Here is a 21,856-nt window from a genome sequence, read left to right on the forward strand (position 1 = left end):
TGTACTGATTTACACTCGCCATTTTTGCAGAAAATTCAGTAAAAACTTGTATTTTTTCTTTTTTCTGTAGCTGCTATGCAATTTTCGTTCAGCTGCAGTGTGTGCAACAGAAACCAGGGTGGCCTCCTGACAGAATTTATATCCAGTGTGCCACAGATTATCAGGACTTCCGTGCTTGAATTTAGATGTACACAAAAGGTAAAAAAGGATACCTATCCCCATTGAGCTGGCGACCCTAGACGTAGGTTAGTGCCCTCAAAGGGCAGCAGTACAACTCTACATTATCAGCAAGCCAGGCAACTTAAAAACTTAAATCTCCATTCCTCTCTCACCTGCCGACAGTTCCCCCCAAATGCTTGGTACAAAGATTAGCTTTGCAGCATACACTGAAAGTCATCAGGCTGGGGCTATTTCAGAGTAAGGGGAATGTATGTTTTTCACCATTGCCTAAACAAAAAAAAGTGAATGGTTTCTATTCAAGTTTTCAGAAATAAAAAAAAAAAAAAGAAGTAAAATTCACCCCCAGGTTGACACCAAGTATGAAAAATTTAAGCCAAAAGTATGAAAAATTCAAAGTCTATGAGCTACTGAAAATAGAGGTTTCTAATGGAAGAGCTGCTGCAACCCTACCCTCATTGTTTTCTGTCACACTGACATTATAACACACATCCCATTACTCAACGAGATGAATAGCTGCTATTAGGGCTTTCAGTCAAAGTGTTTCAAGATTTACATGTTAGTCCTAAATCCACAGCACCATGCTAATTCCAAATCTTTACATGCATTTATCATCAGATAATAGATCAAAATGATTATTCAACTGGCTTCTACATCATCCCAGTGTTTTAAAGGGACACTGCTACCCTTAAAAAAGAAAAAAAAGCAGGATTCAGCAATTCATGTAAGTATACTGAACTCTTCTAAATTGTTCGTTACCATTTTCACCACTGAGTGCGATGCAATGGAATTATTATTTCATACTGAAGTATCAGACACAGTCCTTCGTAATGCATAGCAGACACCATTGATTTTTTTAAAATTTGATTCTTCAGTTATAGTAGACCAAGTTACTGTGTTCAGTCCCTTTACATATCAAAACGGAAAAATGCTGTGACTATCACAGAAACTCAATTATTTGCAAAGGCAATTGTGAATGTCAATAATGTTTTTTGTATTGGCACTTTTTATTTATTTATTTTTTTGTATTCATGTTCTCCAGTTCTATTTATTGCATTGTATAAAGTGTACATCCTTTATTTTCCTTTCTTTCAACCAAAACCTAATGTTTGGGACTCAACTACATGACAGTGCTGTCCCTTTAAATACAGGATTTACACCAGATGAGAATGTTTCCAGTTATGCTTCATGCTGTGATCAGTTTGCATGGAGAAAGAACTCCCACCAAAAATTAGTAAACCAACAAGACACAAAGAGGATTTTTTTCCACTGGTTAAAATCTTATTAGGATGAGTCTGCCTCGGAGAATCAACAACCAGAGAGAGACACCAGATGATTGAGGACTTGTGATTAAAGGGCCTAATCCTATGTTCTTTAAATCAACATAAAGATTGGCATTGGCTTTCAAAGGCTTTGGATCAGTCCCTAAAGGAATAATTTTAAATATGGTGTGATTTTAAAAAAAAAGTATATTAGAACATATTTCTATAGGATTAAGCTAACAATATTCCTCTGCGGAACTCATAGGCAAACCCGTTCTTGGGTCACTGCCCATAACGCTCTTGGGAGTGCCAAACCTCAATGAGTGAGTCACAGTCCACATTAACTTAAGTATTTTCCCTGACGAAACACCAATTTGATTTCTCTTTTCAACGCGCCTCCTCCTGTGCTTTCCCTACACCTGACTCTTTCTAACGTCTGCTTGCTCACTCTGATAAATGAAGGCTTAAATTCTGGAAAAGGCCTCATAAGAGACCCAGTACAATGGGCTCTTTAGGATTTGTTTCGCAAAAGCAACTTCTAAACAAGGGCTTAAAGACACTATTGGAACAAGAAAGTGTTAGCTAAAATAGAAAGTTACTTTCTAGCTCTGTGTTAAGATGAGCTATTTCTTCAGAAGTTAATGTTCATTAGCAGCAACCATTACACTTATTAATCCAACCCTGGGATTCTTGACCAGACTGCATTCTCCCACAACCTGCTTCCAGGTTGTGGGAGAAAAAACACAAGTTACAAGACAGAGAACATGGTACAAATAATAGAGGTGCCTTTTAAAAGGAACAATCCAAGTCTAATCTACCTACAGTACAAAAAAGTGCCTTTTAGATGTCACACTGAAAGCCATTTGAGAGGCATATAATTTAGAGTGATGCAGAAGGTATTAAAAGAGGATTAACACTTGTTGGGATCATTTGAATGTAAAACAATAACCAGATTGTCTTCTAAGCTCTCAGCTGTCTCACATAAAAGCCCCTCTCTGATCTGTGGAAACAACCGAAAGGTTTGGGAAATACATTTTTTGTGTGCTCTAAATGACAGAAGGCTGGAAGGCCTGGCTACAGGTGGCTTCCGGTAATATAATGTGATCAGGGAAAAAATATCTAGTCTTGATAAGCACAGCAATGAGCAATGAGATACAATGGCAGTGGCAACTTTAATGAAGGTCCAGCCGAACCCCAGTAAAGTCTGGAAAGACTCCCACTGGCTTTAGAAGATGCTGGCTGAGGCCCTAAATACTGAAGATAGAATCATCATAGAACCATAGAAATGTAGGACTGTGGGACTTCAAGAGGTCATGAAGTCCAGCCCCCTGAGTTGAGGCAGGACCAAGTAAACCTAGACCATCCATGACAGGCATTTGTCCCACCTGTCCTCAAAAGAACCTCCAATGATCCTTATAGGTAAAAAGTTGATCCTAATATCTAACTGAAATCTCCCTTGCTGTAGATTAAGCCCATTACTTTTTGTCCTGCCTTCAGTGGACATGGAGAACAATTAATCAAAGTTATCCTTATAATGGCCCTTAGCACATTTGAAGACTTATCAGGTCACCCCCTCAGTCTTCTTTTCTCAAGACTAAACATGCCCAGGTTTTTTAACCTTTCCTCACAGGTCAGGTTTTCTAAAACTTTTATCATTTTTGTTGCTCTCCTCTGGCCTCTCTGCAGTCTGTCCACATCTTTCCTAACATATGGCACCCAGAATTGGACACAGTACTCCTGCTGAGGCCTCACCAGCGTCAAGTGGAGTGAGACAACTACCTTCTGTGTCTTACATAGGACACTCCTGGTAATACATCCCAGAGTGATATTTTCTGCAACTGCATCACATTATTGACTCATTATATTTGTGATCCACTGTAACCACCAGATCCTTTTCAGAAGTACAATCACTTAGCCAGTTATTTCCCATTTTGTGGTTGTGCATTTGATTTTTCCTTCCTAAATTAATTATTTTGCACTTATCTTTATTGTCTCTAGCTAAACAGAGAATCTTGTTTTGTTTCTATTCTTCAAACATTCAATTTTTTTATTCTTTTGAACAGAAGTAAACACATACATTAACATAAATACCTAGCTGCATGGCTTCAAAGTACGGTGATCTTAAACCTATGTGGTACGCATTTTTTGGAAGGACAATATCTAGGGCATGACCTAGATGTACCTAAATCATATACTACAAAAGTAAATACAGACAAATACAAGCATCAGAGGGGTAGCCGTGTTAGTCTGGATCTGTAAAAGTGGCAAAGAATCCTGTGGCATCTTATAGACTAACAGACATATTGGAGCATAAGTTTTCGTGGATGAATAAGCTTATTGGACGAAGTGGGTATTCACCCACAAAAGCTCATGCTCCAATACGTCTGTTAGTCTATCAGGTGCCACAGGACTCTTTGCCGCTTAGACAAATACAAGTAGCAAACTGCACCATCTAATTATCACTGTCTTTGCTGTGCAGGTTGCATTTTATAATGTATTTTTCTTTTTCAAAATGAACTCATTTTAAAGTCTTGTTCAGCTTTTATCCTACAAGTTCCAAGATTTTGCCAAGGAGTGTAATTTTATAATGTAAGTATTATAAATACTTTGCATTTATAAAGCACCTTCTATCTGACAATCACATAGCTGTTTACTAACATTAGGTAAACAAGGCTTAATACTGGAAATGCCAACTCACACTTGCATAAGTTGGAACTGGTCACACGTCCCATTGATTGTGGCATGTGATGCCCGGAGTAAGTGATGTGGCTGGGGCTGGTAATTAGATACTTCCTTTCTCCTTCTCCCCAACCTTCTCCCACCACCCCCACAAATAAAGTATTCCTAACATGATTGGTGACTATGAGCATCTCCCTCCTCCGGAGGGTGCCCTTTGGTGTTCTACTGAAGGAGTGAGAAGCCACAAGCTCTTCCTTCCTGCTATCCCTGCTGCTCAGTTGTGCTGCTGGTGAGAAAGGGGAAAGGAAAAACATCTGCCACAGAGGTTTTTTGTTAAAGTAAATCAAGACCAGAGGAGTTAACTGGTGGACCAAGGGCAATGGCCATGCATGTATCCATTATGCTGCCCCTTGCCCATGTCCTTCCATTGTGATGGCAGGAACAGACCACCTAGAGCATCAAGAAGATATTTCAGTGTCAATGCCCATTTGCTCCTTACCTCTCTCAGCTCTGCCTGCAAACATGTCAGTTCTGGTGATGTGGACACTTTTCCACCTAGTAGACTGAGTCTACCCAGGACACTTCACATACGCTTCTGAACAGTGATCCTATGGCCACTAACAGCCAAGTCTGAAGTGACAACTGTAACCTAGAAGTGAAATTTATAAATGCCAGAGCTGACCTCTTGAGCCATCCAGTCTCTCAAAGCTATTCTAGCTTTGTGCTAGAATAAAATGGTTATACACAATGAGCTGACTGATCTTATTCGGAAGCCATGTCTTCATTTATGAAGTGAATAGCTGACATTTGTAATTGCCTTCTCTCTCACTAGACTGTATTGGAGAAACATTATATAGTGCAAGGAAGGAGACTCTAGAAAATAACTTTCTTAAAACTGAAGGACCTATACTGTATATTTATCTGGGTTTTGGACCAAATTTTGCATCTTATGAGTTTCATACTCATCAATTATTTATCTGTTTTTGAAGGAAGCTTTGCATCAAATATTTTTCATACTCATCAATACCTTTTCAACAATTATTTCACCTGTGGCCAACAAAAAATTTAGTAAGGATGTTCATCATTTTATTGTTATGACTGTACTAACCAAAGAATTAAATTTACAGCTATGGAGCCACCTTCTGGTAGCAAGGGGGCATTACACCCACATATTTCTTTTACAACTTCAAGTCAAATTAAAAAAAAAAGCTGTACAGGGTAACAATCAAGATGTGACACAAATCAACCTCATATTATGAGGGAAGGAACTCTATGGGAAAAGACACCAGGGGCATAGGTATATGCATATAAATAGACATATCAGTTTGTGATGGCACTCATTTTTCTCTCTGTGTGGCTGAATAATGAGTCTTGAAAAGAAAATAGATAATGAAAGGGGAAAAAATAGGAAAATACATATTAAGTTTCAGAAAGCCTTATGATTACAATGAACTCATGGGACTGGGTTCTGACACGGGTGTCAACCTGGAGTAATTCCATTTTCTTCTTCTGAGTGTGACCTGGCAACATCTCAAACAGCCCAGGAAGGTTGAACCAGTTCAGGACTTGGACACACTGAATTGCATTCATTGCCTCCAGAGAGAAGTGCTTTAATTCACCCAGTTACAGCAGCATCCACGTCTTCCTCCATGACTTGCCCAGGCACTTGCATCCTTGGGAAAAAGATAGCTCACAGTGCCCAGGACAAAGTTCCTGGGAGCTGAGGGCAGAGCATCCTTGGTTTAAGGAGTTTGGCTATTGAAATAGCTACATGAAAGGATTGTCTAAACCAGAGTCTGACCACCTTCAAGGCAGACAACAAGATCCCAAGTCTTTGAGGAAGCTTTTCTACTATAAATGGCAAAATGATGATCAAAACTACAATTACTCCTCAAGCAGAACTTCCTTTAACCGGGGAGGGGAGAAGAGCAGAAGACCGCATGAAGTTCAGCACAGATATTGCTAGGCAGATTTATGTCACAGGGAAGCTCTTCTATATGGCAGTGATGGGTGCTATGGAAAACCCTGTAATAGTTAGGATTGGGTCAAAAACCTCCAAGGAAAACACAGGGAGGTACCAGAAATGAAGTTAGTTACAAAGATGGTATTCTTCCCTCTAAGCCTTGGAGATAACATCTTTTGGGATCATTTATTAAAACCAAGGTAGTGACCACTGGCAGCCACGGAAAGTTCCTTGCTAATTTTTTACTAAGCTTGCAGCTGTGTCCCAGCTGCATTCCAACGTGGGTTATTTGCCTTTCTATATTTTCCCTAGAGTTGTAAGTGGATGACATTTTTCTTCATTTTTTGTCGTGAACTTTATGTAAACGGTGCTGTGCAGTTAATCATCTGCTATGTTTTACACAGATGCATTTCAGTGGTGGAAAAGCTGATCCCTATTCTGTGCATGTGAAGTTTGTAAAGTTCTTTGTGAAGAAAAGTGCTTGCTATAACCTTCAGATATTTAACTAAAAATGGACAAACACAATAGCATACTTACGTCTGAGATTTTAATTACGTCTGAGTTTCTTAATTTCTTTTTCCTATCAAATAACTCATTCATTTAAAGCTATGAGGAATACAACAGCATTTGTAAACTCCACGACACTCATATACCACTTCTATTGCAGAAAATGCTGCATATCCCATCACGAAACCAGCACATCATTTTCAACTTTACCATGTCTGAATTTAGCTCTTTGTGAAACACACACTTTGTCATGATGGCATTTCCTTACATTAATTGTACTGCTTCCAGCTGAAGCCTGACTTTGTACATGTCTGAAAATTGTTTGCAATATTAAAAGATATTTAGTAAATACAAAAAGTTAAACCAGTTCTCAGCAGGATTCTCCCTGCTCACATTTACAACTGTGGAGTGAAAAATAAAGAACCTTGTTCCTTTTTTCTTTACTGAGATCAATATATTTGATATATAAATATACTTCAGAAAATATTTTTATCTTTGAACAATTGTTATTTTCAATAGCTATTGTCCCTGGAAGCAGTCACTGTTTCTATTATTATCCCCTTGGATTGTTATGCATTTCAGTCCTTAGGTCTCCCATTCAAGACGGCTCACTAGATCACCTGACCTCTCCTTGGTCTGGCAGTTTCAAGATATGCAGCCAGGTCTTCTCAGCAGATCATGTCAGAAGGAAACAGTAGCCTCCTTTCATGTCAGCCTTTCCAGGTGAGTCCACGTTGGATGTCAGTGATGATATATGTGGACTATTGCCCTACTATGAATGCTCCTGATCTTTAGGCTTAGCATTGACTAACCTCACTGTAGATCAGTATTTGTATCATAAGAAAGATTTAAAAAAAACCCTGTTCACTCATGTGTCAGAAAGCTTCCAAAGTATTACCAAGATTGTGGAGTAATTATGTCTGCCATATACTTAAAGTGCTCATCATTATAGGCATACTAAAATAAAATGCTTCAACATTTTTTCTAGGCAGATTAATGAAGTGACACGTGCATTAATCTACTCCCATTATTAAGACAGCAAATTCCCAGCTGATCACCCAATCCAAGCTGAGCACCTGTAATCTCCAATGTGCTGCAGTTAGACTTCAGTCTGTCAGATGAATGCATATCTAAATGGATGAGAAAGCATACACAGGAGTGCTTTGCTTCTGACCTTGTCAGTTTAGAATAGTTAGGATTGGGTCAAAAACCTCCAAGGAAAAACCAGGGAGATACCAGACCTTGTCAGTTTAGAAGTTTGACTTTGAATATGGGTCATTCAGACTGAACTCCAGCAATCTGCATTTTAAAAGGCTTACGCAGTTATGAGATTTAATATTCTTCAGAGATGGCTCAGGGATAGTCCAAGAAACATTACAAATTTTCCAGTTCATGGCAGGATGGGGTAGTTCCATCAGATTCTAGCATGGATGTGTACTTTATTGGAGGTGGTGGCGGCTTGAAAGATGGAGGTCTGTTCATACTAGAATAAAAAAAAATCTTTGAAAACAGCAGCTAATGATGTAAAAATCAATATAAAGTTATGAGGGAAAATGGGAAGAGATGTAAGGACAAAAGGTCAGAAATAATTTTGGCCTCATTCTTCTCTAACATTCTGTAGGGCTCATGTCTGTTCTCTCACCTACATATTCTACTCTACAGCTCAAAACCATGTTCTGGCATCGATGCAAGCTCTCTTGTGCACAGAGGTGGGGGGCTGGGGACAACACACATCTTTTACAACTTGAAGTGCTATGGTGAAATCCAAAACCTTTGGATAAATAAAGCAGCAAGCTGTTGCTTGCATTGATATCTGGAGACACATTTACAAAGATTTACAGCTGTGCATAGAGATTTACAGGCCTCCATAAAGTGAAAGCCCTGTCCCAAAATGTTAACAATCCAAGGATAAATATAATCTTACTGCAGTTAACTGCAAGTTCAGAATAACCAGGGTACGTTTTAAAGGGGTTTAGTTTGCCATCCCTATATTTCCCCAAACATTTAATAAGGAACTAAGCTCTCTTATGTGGAATGTTAAATTGAAGCATATTGAGCAGTGAATGGGATTAAGCTTCAATTATGTATTTCACACAACTGTGTGTCTGTACTTGTTCATTTCTATCCATGTACACATACATCTACAAAATAAGATAATTATCTGAACTTCATTCTGAAACTTTGGGCTGGAATCTACACTAACATCTCTATTTCTGCTCACCATTTTTTATACTAATACTTACATTTCTTTTTGGTACTGACACCACTTTCTGATTCCTAAAATGATTAAAAAAGAACAAAACAGAAGCAAGAGTGCTACAACCGCAGGCCAGGAGAAGCGAGGATTCTCTGGTTTCCCCACGATGCCTGAAAAAGACATAGAAAAAAGCCATAATTCAAACTCCAGTTCACAAGGAAAGCAACATCCTGCCAAAAAACCCCAAACAAACAAACAAAAAGGAATTTCTATTTGATTTCATTAAGTAGGAAACTCCCTCACCCACACATCTATACAGCAACCCCAACCTGTGTAGGATTGCCAGTATTTTCAAATTTAGATGCATCAGTTTAAGCACATAAATCCTAATTTAGGCACATAATTAAGGGGTTTCATATCATAGCTGCTGAGATTACAACTCCATTCAAAGTCAACTGAAGCTGCAAATACTCAGCACTTATGAAAAACCAGACTACGATTTGAGTGTTTTCTTTTAAGCACTTACGCTGAAAAAGTTTGGCCTATACTTTTCCCACTGTGTTTTAGAAATGCTATAAGAATGGGAAACCAACATAAACATGTCACTAGGGCTGCTGTCTGAACACAAAGTGCGGAACACAGATCTAGTTTTCCTAAGTTTGCCCCATGCCCATTAGAACTGGTTAAAATATTTTGAATAATTTTTAGGCAGAGATTATGTGCTGAACAGATCCTCCATAATGCTAACCACATAGAGATAGCCCTCAGAGAATCCACTCCAGGTTCATGCACGTTGTGGGTGTTTTAGTTAATTCTACAAGACTTCCAGTGCTGGTGAGTGCATTCAATGAAGCTCTAACTCTTTAACTTAATACTGAGTCTTACTGAGCTAACTGAAGGCGCCATACAACTTAAGGCAACACTAGCATTGCAGAGTTGCCACTTGAAGCAAAAATTTGGGCCTGGCTGGGTACAAGTTATGAAGGATGGCAGCTGGAAAAGCCCTCTTTCAATTACTGTGGGCCAGTGTGTGAACTCATTCACCTTGTTGAACAGCTGCTTACCGTGCTAGTCCATTTGAGTCAATTCAACTACTCATGTGACTGACTGCTCATAGAATGTGCGTGGAAAGTTCACAACCTGGCCTTCCAACTGTCACTGTAACTCCGTGTTCTTTTTCCTTTAGCCAACAGCAGCAATAGCTCTGCTCACTGTGCTCCGAGTAGTACTGGCAACTTAATGGAACTTTTCATTTACAATTTTTTGGAGCACTGGTTTGTATGATGGTTACAAGGGTACAACATCCTGACATTCCTGCCAGAGATATCACAACCACAAGCTCAACATCATCACATTACCACCAACTAATGAAAAGTACTGCATCATCATGGATTTGAAATAAATCCATGATATTTTAGCACAGAAACCATGTTGTCAGTCCACTAGTAAGCAAAGGGGGGTAAACACCAGTAACACACTGATATGTCTGTGGAATTCTATAGGTGTGTCATGTTGTTAAAAGTTGCAATGCATGACATTTCACACATTAACACCATCTTTCGGTTACAGGTGGCTACCCACAAGTAGCATGCTTAGTATGCTCTTTTGCTAAAGATGTGCCAGGATAGAAATACCAAAAGCAGCTGTGATTATCTGCATTGCGGAGACATGAATGGCCATTAGACCTCCATATACAGCCCTGATTTGACTGGGTTTTGGTTTTTTTTTGGTTTTTGGTTGGTTTTCTGTTACCAGTGCAACTACCTGAAGCTCCGAGGATTACTCCCTCAAGTTCTTGCATACCTACAAATATTTATGAAGGAGAGAGTTGTGAATGAATGGCTTACCAGTACCATTGATCAATTTCCTTGTAGTTGATAAACCATCAAGTTTCGTAAATAAAGCTGGATCAACTATTGTGCTGGAGGACAGATTGCCTAAAAAGATATAGACAGACAATGTAAACAGTGTGTTTGATTTTACTGAGCATGATGTTTAGAAGTCACTTAACCATATATAAAAAGAAAAGGAGTACTTGTGGCACCTTGGAGACTAACAAATTTATTTGAGCATAAGCTTTCATGAGCTACAGCTCACTTCATCGGATGCTCACGAAAGCTTATGCTCAAATAAATTTGTTAGTCTCTAAGGTGCCACAAGTACTCCTTTTCTTTTTGCGGATACAGACTAACACGGCTGCTACTCTGAAACCTAACCATATATAAGGAGGACTTGTGGCACCTTAGAGACTAACAAATTTATTTGAGCATAAGCTTTCGTGAGCTACAGCTCACTTCATTGGATGCATTCAGTGGAAAATACAGTTGGTAGATTTATATACACAGAGAACATGAAACAATGCTGCCACTCTGAAAATTAACCATATATAGTTCAAGAGAGCCTGAAAGAGCTTAAAATCAACTGCCAGAATCTGAGTGCCCACTTTCATTTAAAGGGACAAAGCCAACTTAAGTTTTGACCTAAGATCTAAATTTGATATAAACAAGGATTTATACAAGGAGTCACAAATGTTAAAAACCTCCACTAAACATTGACTTTAGTCACACAGAACTTCTGGGAGAGAGGTAACCATTTCACCTTCTCTACAGATGGAGAAATTGAGTGCAAGAAATATCCAGTGACTTACCAAAAATCACAAAGTGAGTTTGGTAGCCGAGCCAATAATATAACCCCAAGTACTGTGTCACAACTACAAAATCACCTTTCATTGCCTTGTGAACAGTTACATCCCCTTCTCATCCCTGCTAGTTTAGCCACGCTACACATACTACCTTAGGATTTATTGTCATTTTTCTGGACCTGCCTCCTCAGTTAATCACTATTCCAAAACAATGGATAAAACAATTAACCACACAACGGCATGCATTCTAGATCTGCCCAAACACTTACGGTGTGGCAGGGTTACATTCTCCCTGGAGAGAGTTGTATTCGCGTTGCTCTGTTGGGTTGCAGTAGTAGGGTCACTCAGTCCTATATAAAAACAATGCATTTTCAGAAGTTACTTTCCAAGCCATTACTGCCACATTAGGCTTAGTTGCGCTATTTTATGTCCTTTTCTCTTCTGGACTCTGGCAGTAAACAAAATAGCAGACCAGCCTAAAAAACATAGGTATACTGTCTGGTGCCTAAACCTAATATACTCAAATATAAATTCCATTGTAATACTTAGTTGGCAAAATATGGTTGTTAATTCCACAAGAGCCATATGAACTCCCTGTGGGTGATTAAATAATTGAACAGATAAAAGAAAAAACAAACAATGGCCCTAGCTTTACATGAGACTTCCACGACATGCGGCTTTTTGGTTCTCACCAGAACAGAGAAGTCAAAGAATTTTTTTTAATAAGTTAATCAAATAGTGTGCATCTTTTTAAAAATTCAGTTCAAGTTTTAGATGGAAGTTTACACCAGTTCTTATTTTATCCAAACATAGTAAGCGCTTAATTACCATGGGCATGAGCATGATATGAAAAAACAGAGATACACATCTACTGGGAAATCTTAATTGCTCTATATAGCAGCTTGAACAGCATTATATATTTATTCTTATTAGTGTTTTCCATTTGTGTTATGGCAGCCCATAGAGAGGACTCAGCTGGGATCATTGTGCTAGACACAATGCAAACTCAGACACTCCCTGCCCTGAGGAATTGCAATCGAAGTACACAAAAACAAATTAAGAGTAAAAGAATGAAGTATTATTATTAAAATGTCACACACACCATAAACAAACAGATTTGGTCAAAAAGGAAAATATTTGATACAACTTGTTTGCATTTTTGTTTTGTTTATCCACGGTTTAGCTAAAGCTTTTGTCGCTAGGGCTTTATCCTGCTCAGGTGTCTCATGAACTCATTGCTTCTCTTTGCTTTGTTTGCGTTCTCCACTAATATATTTAATATGTTATAACTACCCTCTCTGTGTTCTGGTTCTGCTCAAGGACCTACCTTAATTTTAACATTATGCCCAACATTATTTGTAAACATCTTTAGTTTCAGTTTTGGTGCTGAGGAAAGTTCCTGCCCTGACAGGCCTGGAGACTCAAGTCCTGCATATAATGACACATATAGCTTAGACAGAAACAGCTTCCTCTCAACTGCCCTGCCAGTGAGCCACAAACCTGACATGAAACCACTGATCACCATCAGTGGTAAAAGCACAGTTCAGACTCCAAGACCCTTTTAGTGTTTGCCCTCTCTGTTAAGACAAAGCTTGGTCAATTAGTGCCACATGGAGGGCAGGGTGGGGTGGTGGTTTCTGAGATGTGTTGTCCTGTCAACCATAAACTGAAATGTGACTCATTTTGCACAGGCCATCAATGATACCAGATAAGGAAACAATTTATAGTCACAGCTGTCCGGAACTAGATTTAAACCAATGACTCCACATAGCTTTTGAGACACTCATGCCTTGCTCTTCTGATCCAATACCTCAATACTCCTTATCATCACTACACAGAAACTCTTTAAAATATTAGTTTTAGTCTCTTTTGATGCATATATTTTGTTATCAAGTAATTTCCCACGTGTGCTGTATGAGACCTTCTTTCATACTGGTGAAGTCCACAGACACCAACCACAGGAGCTTGAGTTGGGATGCGTAAAGTGGTAGTGGAGAGGACTAGATAAACATGAGGTTTGAGTATTAACTACAAAGATGATCAACCCAATTCCAACTCTGGACTCCTGCCTGTGGCCTAGCGATTACACTTTGGAGTGGTCACGGCAAGCAGCACAATGTGATGCTACCTGTTTTACAACATAGTTTGCACCCAGCTGCAACATGCATAAGTTCAAATCCATAAACCTGAAGTCAGTGGGAGAGGGAAAGTGTGGGTTCATGTGCCAGCTGTTCACCCAGGTCATTTTTAGACAGAGGTTTTTGTTTAAGTCTCTTTTTTCTAAGTTGCTAAGTTCTTCTAAGTGTGTTGAAATAAATCTATTGGTGGAGGGGAAAGCAAAAAAAAAAAAAAAAAAAAAAATCAATCGCATGAGGAATTCCTGTCAGGAATACAGCCCCATGTGCGTCCAATATCAGACTTTGCATTATAACACAAAATAACATTCAGGAACATGTGTCAGAAACACTTTTGGTGTGAGCAATCAATATTAGCTTGTTTGATCCTAATAGTTTTTGTGTGAACCATTACAAACAGAATAACATGCCATTGGGGATTTCTTCTCACAGCTTGTAAGGCAGCACTCATGCCTCAGCCTTGCAAACATTAATACTTGGAGACTGTCTGGCTCAAGAGAATGATTATGAACTAGGAAATCTTTTGAAACCAGATCACTGGTCTTTCTCTGACTAATGACTGAAAACCATTACCACTGATGGCCTATGAGAAATAAATTAGGGGAACCAACCTATTTTTATAGGCTCTATATCCTAATATTTATCACCACGAGTGTTGACACTCAGCAAAACAATCAATGGTTTAATGGTCAAGTTGAGATTGAGCAATTCTCTGCCATTGGAGCTGATTCCCAGGTCCCTCTAGATTTGAAGCACAATGTTGGATAAAAAGAATAAGGAGTACTTGTGGCACCTTAGAGACTAACAAATTTATTTGAGCATAAGCTTTCGTGGGCTAAAACCCACTTCATTGGATGCATGCAGTGGAAAATACAGTAAGAAGATATATATACATATATATACACACACACACAGACAGAGAACATGAAAAAATGGGTGTTGCTGTACCAACTATAACGAGAGTAATCAGTTAAGGTGAGCTTATCAGCAGGAGAAAAAAAACCTTTTATAGTGATAATCAGGATGGCCCATTTCCAACTGTTGACAAGAAGGTGTGAGTAACAGTGGGGGGAAAATAAGCATGGGGAAATAGTTTTACTTTGTGTAATGACCCATCCACTCCCCAGTCTTTATTCCTAATTCCTAAGCCTAATTTAATGGTGTCCAGTTTGCAAATTAATTCCAATTCAGCAGATTCTCGTTGGAGTCTGTTTCTGAAGTTTATTTGTTGTACTATTGCGACTTTTAGGTGTGTAATCGAGTGACCAGGGAGATTGAAATGTTCTCCGACTGGTTTTTGAATGTTATAATTCTTGACATCTGATTTGTGTCCATTTATTCTTTTATGTAGAGACTGTCTGGTTTGGCCAATGTACATGGCAGAGGGGCATTGCTGGCACATGATGGCATATATCACATTGGTAGATGTGCAGGTGAACGAGCCTCTGATAGTGTGGCTGATGTGATTAGGTCCTATGACGGCGTCCCCTGAATAGATATTTGGACAGAGTTGGCAACGGGCTTTATGGCAAGGATAGGTCCTGGGTTAGTGTTTTTGTTGTGTGGTGTGTGGTTGCTGGTGAGTATTTGCTTCAGGTTGGGGGGCGGTCTGTAAGCAAGGACTGGCCCGTCTCCCAAGATCTGTGAGAGTGAGGGATCGTCCTTCAGGATAGGTTGTAGATCCTTGATGATGCGCTGGAGAGGTTTTAGTTGGGGGCTGAAGGTGATGGCTAGTGGCGTTCTGTTATTTTCTTTGTTGGGCCTGTCCTGTAGTAGGTGACTTCTGGGTACTCTTCTGGCTCTATCAATCTGTTTCTTCACTTCAGCAGGTGGGTACTGTAGTTGTAAGAATGCTTGATAGAGATCTTGTAGGTGTTTGCCTCTGTCTGAGGGGTTGGAGCAAATGCGGTTGTATCTTAGAGCTTGGCTGTAGACAATGGATCGTGTGGTGTGGTCTGGATGAAAGCTGGAGGCATGTAGGTAAGTATAGCGGTCAGTAGGTTTCTGGTATAGGGTGGTGTTTATGTGACCGTCTCTTATTAGCACTGTAATGTCCAGGAAGTGGATCTCTTGTGTGGACTGGTCCAGGCTGAGGTTGACGGTGGCATGGAAATTGTTGAAATCATGGTAGAATTCCTCAGGGGCTGCTTTTCCATGGGTCCAGATGATGAAGATGTCATCAATGTAGCTCAAGTAGAATAGGGGCGTTAGGGGACGAGAGCTGAGGAAGCGTTGTTCTAAGTCAGCCATAAAAATGTTGGCATATTGTGGGGCCATGTGGGTACCCATAGCAGTGCTGCTGATTTGAAGGTATACATTGTCCCCAAATGTGAAATAGTTATGGGTGAGGACAAAGTCACAAAGTTCAGCCACCAGTTTTGCCATGACATTATCGGGCATACTGTTCCTGACGGCTTGTGGTCCATCTTTGTGTGGAATGTTGGTGTAGAGGGCTTCTACATCCATAGTGGCCAGGATGGTGTTTTCTGGAAGATCAGCAATGGATTGTAGTTTCCTCAGGAAGTCAGTGTTGCCTCAAAGATAGCTAGGAGTGCTTATAGCGTAGGGCCTGAGGAGGAGTCTACATGGCCAGACAATCCTGCTGTAAGGGTGCCAATGCCTGAGATGATGGGGCATCCAGGATTTCCAGGTTTGATTATGATGTCAGAGTTGTTTCTGAGGCTGTGGATGGCATTGTGTTCTGCATGGGGCAAGTGATGCTACTTTTCCACAATTTCAGCCCATGCATGTCGGTGGAAGCACTCTATGTAGAAGTCCAGTCTGTTGTTGGGTAATTTTGCACTGGCGCTCTAAGCATTCAGTTTCCAGCCTCCTTTATCCAGAATCTTTTATTTAATGAAATCTTACAAAGAAAAATATAACCAGAGAGATAGGTGTCATCTACTTACGCTGTGTTGTTTCACTCTCACTGGAGGCTGTGGTGTTGGTATAGCCTTGCACGTCTGTGGTAGAATCAAACTGGCCTGTTGGAAAACAAACCAACAGTTTGCAAAAGTTGTGCTAGAAAACATTGTTGTACTTACCATTCCTCAGACTCTCCTCATGGTCTCCTGACTGGGTAATGATTAATGTCTGTTTCATCTAATATCAACAGTTTTGGTTAATTCACAGACACGCATGATGATAAAGAACTGGATGGGACTTTCTTTACAAAAAACTAAAGCAAGGTTTGGGGTTTTGTCATCAAGTAGAAACACAGCATGAGTTTAATGAAAGGATGATTCAGGTTTGTAAACATTTCTAAGGAATCTAGTCTGAGTTTTGAGAAAATCTGAACTGATTTATCATTTCAATGGGAAAGCAGTTGAAACTTGGAGGTTTTAATTGAATTTTGGGGCTTGTTCTAACCTGAAGCCAAACATATGTGAATCAAAACTGTGGAAAAAGGTTCTCTGCATGAACACCTATGAAACAAGCCCATGTTTTATCCAGCTCTAGCAAGATGATGTTTTGAGGTAGTGCCAATCAGGACCCTCATGAGAGCCAATTCCAATTCTCCATTTAACAGTTCAAAAGGAATCAAATAAAATGCTGAATAGGCTAGAGCTGAACCAGCTATTTATCAGGCATTGACTCAGGCAGATAGCAAGCAATCCTCACAGATGGCTTATTTCAGACTTGCTTAAAATGTCAATCCTTCCTGACACCTGTCTGATTCTGCAAGAATGGCACTAAGTCATCTGAGAATGTTTGCACGCCTGAGAAGGTGAGACAAAGCTATTACCTAACACTCAAAATGCAAGTGTCTCCATGTGCTGCACACGAGGGATTAACATGAAAGCTAAGCATAGAACAGGCTGCCCTTGCAAGAGCTCCAGTACTGCCCTCTCACCGCCTTCCGATCTATTTGTGTGCACTCTCTGCTTGTATCAATTCCCTTACACCAGCTGTCTCCTGGATTTTCATTAAGAGTGCTGTGAAATAAGAAGTTGAATCAAACAACTTTTATACTAATGAGGATTTAGAGGGCAAATCCTCTGCTCACTAACTCAGCTGCCTCCCGGGGGATCTTTTGAAGAAGCCTATGGTGACATTGGCGTGGAAAGAAGTGTGCGAGTTAGTAGAAAGGATGGAGCAGTGTTATGTAGAGCACTGGGTCACCCAGACCCTGTCTATTGTGCAACTATAATTGAGTCAGGGGAACCAGTTACAACACAGTTGTTCCCTGTTTACAGGAGACAAGACAGCCGAAGTCCTGTTTACACCACAGCTTTTTATCAATGACCTGAGCCAGTTATAACATGTCCGAACTAGGTTGGCAGACTTATTTATATTTGTAGTGTAGCTGAAGCTTTATTTGGGTGGCAGACATTTATATTTGCATATTGCAAAGCAAGCTAAAAGGTTTTCATTTTATTTGAGACAAAAGGAGGGTGAGGTAATATATCTTTTATTGGACTAACTTCCTAAGAGAAGCCGGATTTAAAAGAAAAGAAAAACAATCAATCACTTTTGCCCTATGTACTAAGTGCCGTCACAGACATGTAGTGTCTGCCCTTCTCTGACGTCTAAGATGACAGAAGGCCAATGCCCACAGTACAGCTGACACTGCGCACTGTCTGTATTGTAATATACAAATATATTTTCATTTGTGAGCCATGACTAGGGTGTTGCTCTGAGGAGGAAGATGAGATTAGAGTAGTCTGTTACACTGACTCTTTTCCATGCCCCGGGGGTTGCCATTCTTCAGAGCATGTGGTTTATCTTTTGCGTTCTGGGGTTGTTTCATTTGTGCATGATTATATTATGTGCCAGTAAGTCTACAGCCTGTTGCTAGCAAGGGGAGAAAGAATGCCTGCCTAATCCTGGATCATACAGGCTGCTGGAGGGAGAGACAGACAACTGGGCCTCATAATGCAAACAATCCTTAAAAAGGGCAGTGTTTCGATTACTAGAGAGGCACTCAGTTCTAGGAAGGACTTTGCTATTCCAAACCATCAGGGCCAAACCACATGCAAGAGGCTCAGACCTTAGTCTGCTTTTGATTCATGAGACTGTCAGAGTTGTCAAGTGTACACCACGGACATTTGTTGTGAGCTAATCCCACCAAGGTAGTTTGAATAAAACCCAGCACTACACTTTCAACTAGAGCTGGGTAAACAACAGATTTTTTTGGTTCAATGGCAATTCCCAAAAAAGGGGTCGGGGGGCAAGAGAGGTGGGGGAGAACAGTTTAGGACAAAACACGTTTTTTCAATCTGAAATAAAAAAATGCTCAAAATCAATACAAAACTTTTCAACTTTGTGATTTTTTTTTTAAGTAAAATTCAAGGAATTTTTTAAATGAAAAATAATTTCAAACAAAAAATTGAAATGCTTCATTTTGAAAGTGTAGAAATGAAATCTTCTGAATTTTTTTAGTCTTTTTTACTTAAGCAGTTTGGCAAAATTAACACAATTCGTGAAATGTTTTGGAGTAACTGAATTTGCTTTTTTTTTTTTTAAACCAAAAAAAAGTTGTGAAAAATTTTACCCAGCTCTACTTCCAGCTGAGTCATATTTCATCATGCAAACCTGAGTGTCAGCAAGACCCACTAAGATTGCCACAGAAGGAAGAGGGGAAATCACTAAGTTGAGTCATGCATTGTAAATATTTTATTTCTCTGAGCACTCTGCAACACTTGGTTTGAGCTTTCGGTATCTGTAATATCATCCCATTTTCAAATATCTTTTTAATTATAAAAACATGTATGCACAGTATTTTTGCTCAATTGCTTTCTAAAACTGATGCATATTTTCTGAAACAAACACAATACATGCTACTACATCATAACCGTAATTTCTCACATCAGTTTATTCTTAAACTGCCAACTACCAGATTAGAGAGACAAGGTCGGTGAGGTAATACCTGTTATGGGACCGACTACACTGCAAACTACCAGATTGTAACACGGTGTGAAATAGGATTATACCTACGGTGTAAATGTAAGTTAAGCGTATTTTTGCCAAAAAATTGATGTCAGTTATTTAGTGTCCGTCTGTATTTAATTTGTTTCTTTAAATTCCTGCAGCAATACAGAAAACATTTCAGAGACAAAAATGAGCCTGAATCTTACTTACTTTGTACAGTGGAAACAGATTCAGAGGTTACTGGACTTGTGAAGTTTAGGGAAGTTGAAGATGTAGTTTGAAGTCCTATGTAAAACAAATATTACGTGATAAGACATTTAGTTCATGGCGTGCTTAGTATTAATATTATAGTAGCACCTAGAGGAACTAATCAAGGTCAAGGCTATTGTACTAGGCCCCATGCTAACATACAGTTAGAGACTCTGCTCCAAGTCTATTTAAGTTTAAGAGCAGATGCATTACATAAATGTAGAAAATTAACAAGACAGTCAGAGAAGGAGGCTGTGGATAATAATAGAAATACTTTTTTGAATTGGCTAGCTGAGTGCACTATTTTTAGGTATCTAAGGTTGCTAGGTTTGTGTGTGGTGTGAATGCTGCATGCTCTTTATTCCCACTTTCAGTCTAGTCAAACTAGGTCTTTGCAGTTCTAGTCTTGACATCTTGGATTACCAAGCAGGTCTGGTGTTTTCCAAACTCTTCTAAAAGGAGAGGCAGGACACAATAATTGATACCGATGAACGTTATACCATTATCTCTAAGCTTGTTTTAGCCCAGGAATGGTGGCATTATTAATTAGACCTACTAGGTGGTCACTACAGAAAGGCTTTCCTTTGTATAACACTATATGTAGTCCATGCTAACATATGTGGATTACATATCCATGAAGTTACAACAATGCGGTCATAATCAATTGAAACTTCTAAGCAAGTATTGATGGATTCCTGTCAATTAAGAACCACACATAAAACTAATTTTACCAACGAACAGTCATGTTGTACCATTTGAGTTAGGGGATGCAGAATTGGACCCAAAGGGAAAGTGAAATCAAGAAACTTGGCAGTGAGGGTAGGAAGTTCATACTTATGACATGTCTGGTGCATACATTAGTATATTGAATATGGAGCATATGGCTCATATTAATAGTGAAGACGTGCAGTTACGATGTTTGAGTGCAAGGGTAGTTTTAACTCGTATCAATTATCTGTAGTAGTAATACAATTTTTGTAAAGTATTTTACTTTATTTTTTAATTCAGTAAATGTGTGTAACAATCCTATTCAGTATTCAACACAACATTCTATTTTTTTTTTACCTCTCAAGTAAAGTGATTGAGAATTTTTCCAAGATTTGTGTCATGCCTCCTCTGACTTAGCTAAGATCATAGCCAATATGAGAAGGGCCAGACTGAAAAAAGCCCTGAGGATTACACCATTTCTCAGTGTGAGCGGGTACTACTAGAGCATGAACACATACTGAACGTGATTCTCAGTCTTGCCTCATTGTGAACCTGATGCGTAAGCACAGGTCAAGTAGGAATCTATTAGCAGAAAAATAGGATGAAATATTTTACCTGTGGTAGCCATGATTGTTGATGGAAGTGTTGAAATTCCAGGATCTGTAAGCAACCAAATCCAACAAGGACTTTTAAATAGCTTTTTAGTATAGCAGTGTTATTTATTATGTTCCTGAAAATAGAGCCACTAAGGCTTCCTAAGGCACAAGGCAATTTACAAAACCTCACACTGATCTGTCAGAGAAATCAATATGATCAGGAGGCACAGACACACATAAGCAAGGAAAAGCTGAAAGCCCTTCTTCTCTTCATGCCGTTCTAATAGGTGATTATGGGGGAGCATGCTAACAAGTAAACAAATGTGGTCAACCTAAGGGTTGTGTGCAACGTTGCTACAGATATTCAAACTCTCTGACATCATCACTTGTTTTGCAAACCTTAGGCCAGGTTTAAGTATGTGTTCTACAGCTGGGTTGATGCTATTGACCAGGTTCTACAGCCAGAACAAGTCCCCTCTCCTTTCCCCTGTGTATTCTGGGGACACCAGAAGGCCACTCCCCCGCTGGAGTCTTCCATGCACCTTTGGAGGGGCGGGCCACATCCAGCACAAGGAGAAGCCCAGTGGGAGGGGAGTAGGCCACCAACATTCCCTGGATATGTCCAAGGTAAGCATGATGTCCTTGAAACAGGAGGGGAGGACCAACTGCTGCGAAGGGGAAGAGGATGAGGGTTCTTTTTCTGTATGACAAGAATCTTCAAGCAGGGGCTGTGCTGTTGAAAGCTCCCATCCACAAAACACTGCAGGTTCATGTGCCCACAGTAACTTGGACTCTGTAGGGTTTGTATAATTCTAGTGAACACCACGGAGGGAGGGGAATCATTCAGGCTGCTACAAGGATGCATAACTAG

The 21,856-nt window shown here is 39.6% G+C and overlaps 1 protein-coding gene across 2 annotated transcripts in view; it reads right to left on the reverse strand.

Moving 5' to 3' along the window:
- Window positions 1–6,609: 6,609 nt before the first annotated feature.
- Window positions 6,610–21,856, reverse strand: part of CD96 (CD96 molecule) — a 41,894-nt gene continuing 26,647 nt past the window's right edge. Inside the window, exons 9-15 of one of the 2 annotated variants that reach the window (XM_027820054.3) lie at window positions 21,005–21,049; window positions 19,643–19,717; window positions 16,471–16,545; window positions 11,696–11,776; window positions 10,633–10,722; window positions 8,832–8,955; window positions 6,610–8,071 (exon numbers count right to left, since the gene is read on the reverse strand). In XM_027820054.3, coding sequence (XP_027675855.2) covers window positions 7,963–8,071; window positions 8,832–8,955; window positions 10,633–10,722; window positions 11,696–11,776; window positions 16,471–16,545; window positions 19,643–19,717; window positions 21,005–21,049 — 599 coding nt within the window. In that variant the 3' untranslated portion in view covers window positions 6,610–7,962. The remainder of the gene's footprint in view (window positions 8,072–8,831; window positions 8,956–10,632; window positions 10,723–11,695; window positions 11,777–16,470; window positions 16,546–19,642; window positions 19,718–21,004; window positions 21,050–21,856) is intronic. The other variant, XM_027820055.3, reaches the window with a different exon arrangement.

This window comes from Chelonia mydas, chromosome 1, assembly GCF_015237465.2.
Source record: "Chelonia mydas isolate rCheMyd1 chromosome 1, rCheMyd1.pri.v2, whole genome shotgun sequence".
Taxonomy (NCBI): Eukaryota; Metazoa; Chordata; order Testudines; family Cheloniidae; genus Chelonia; species Chelonia mydas.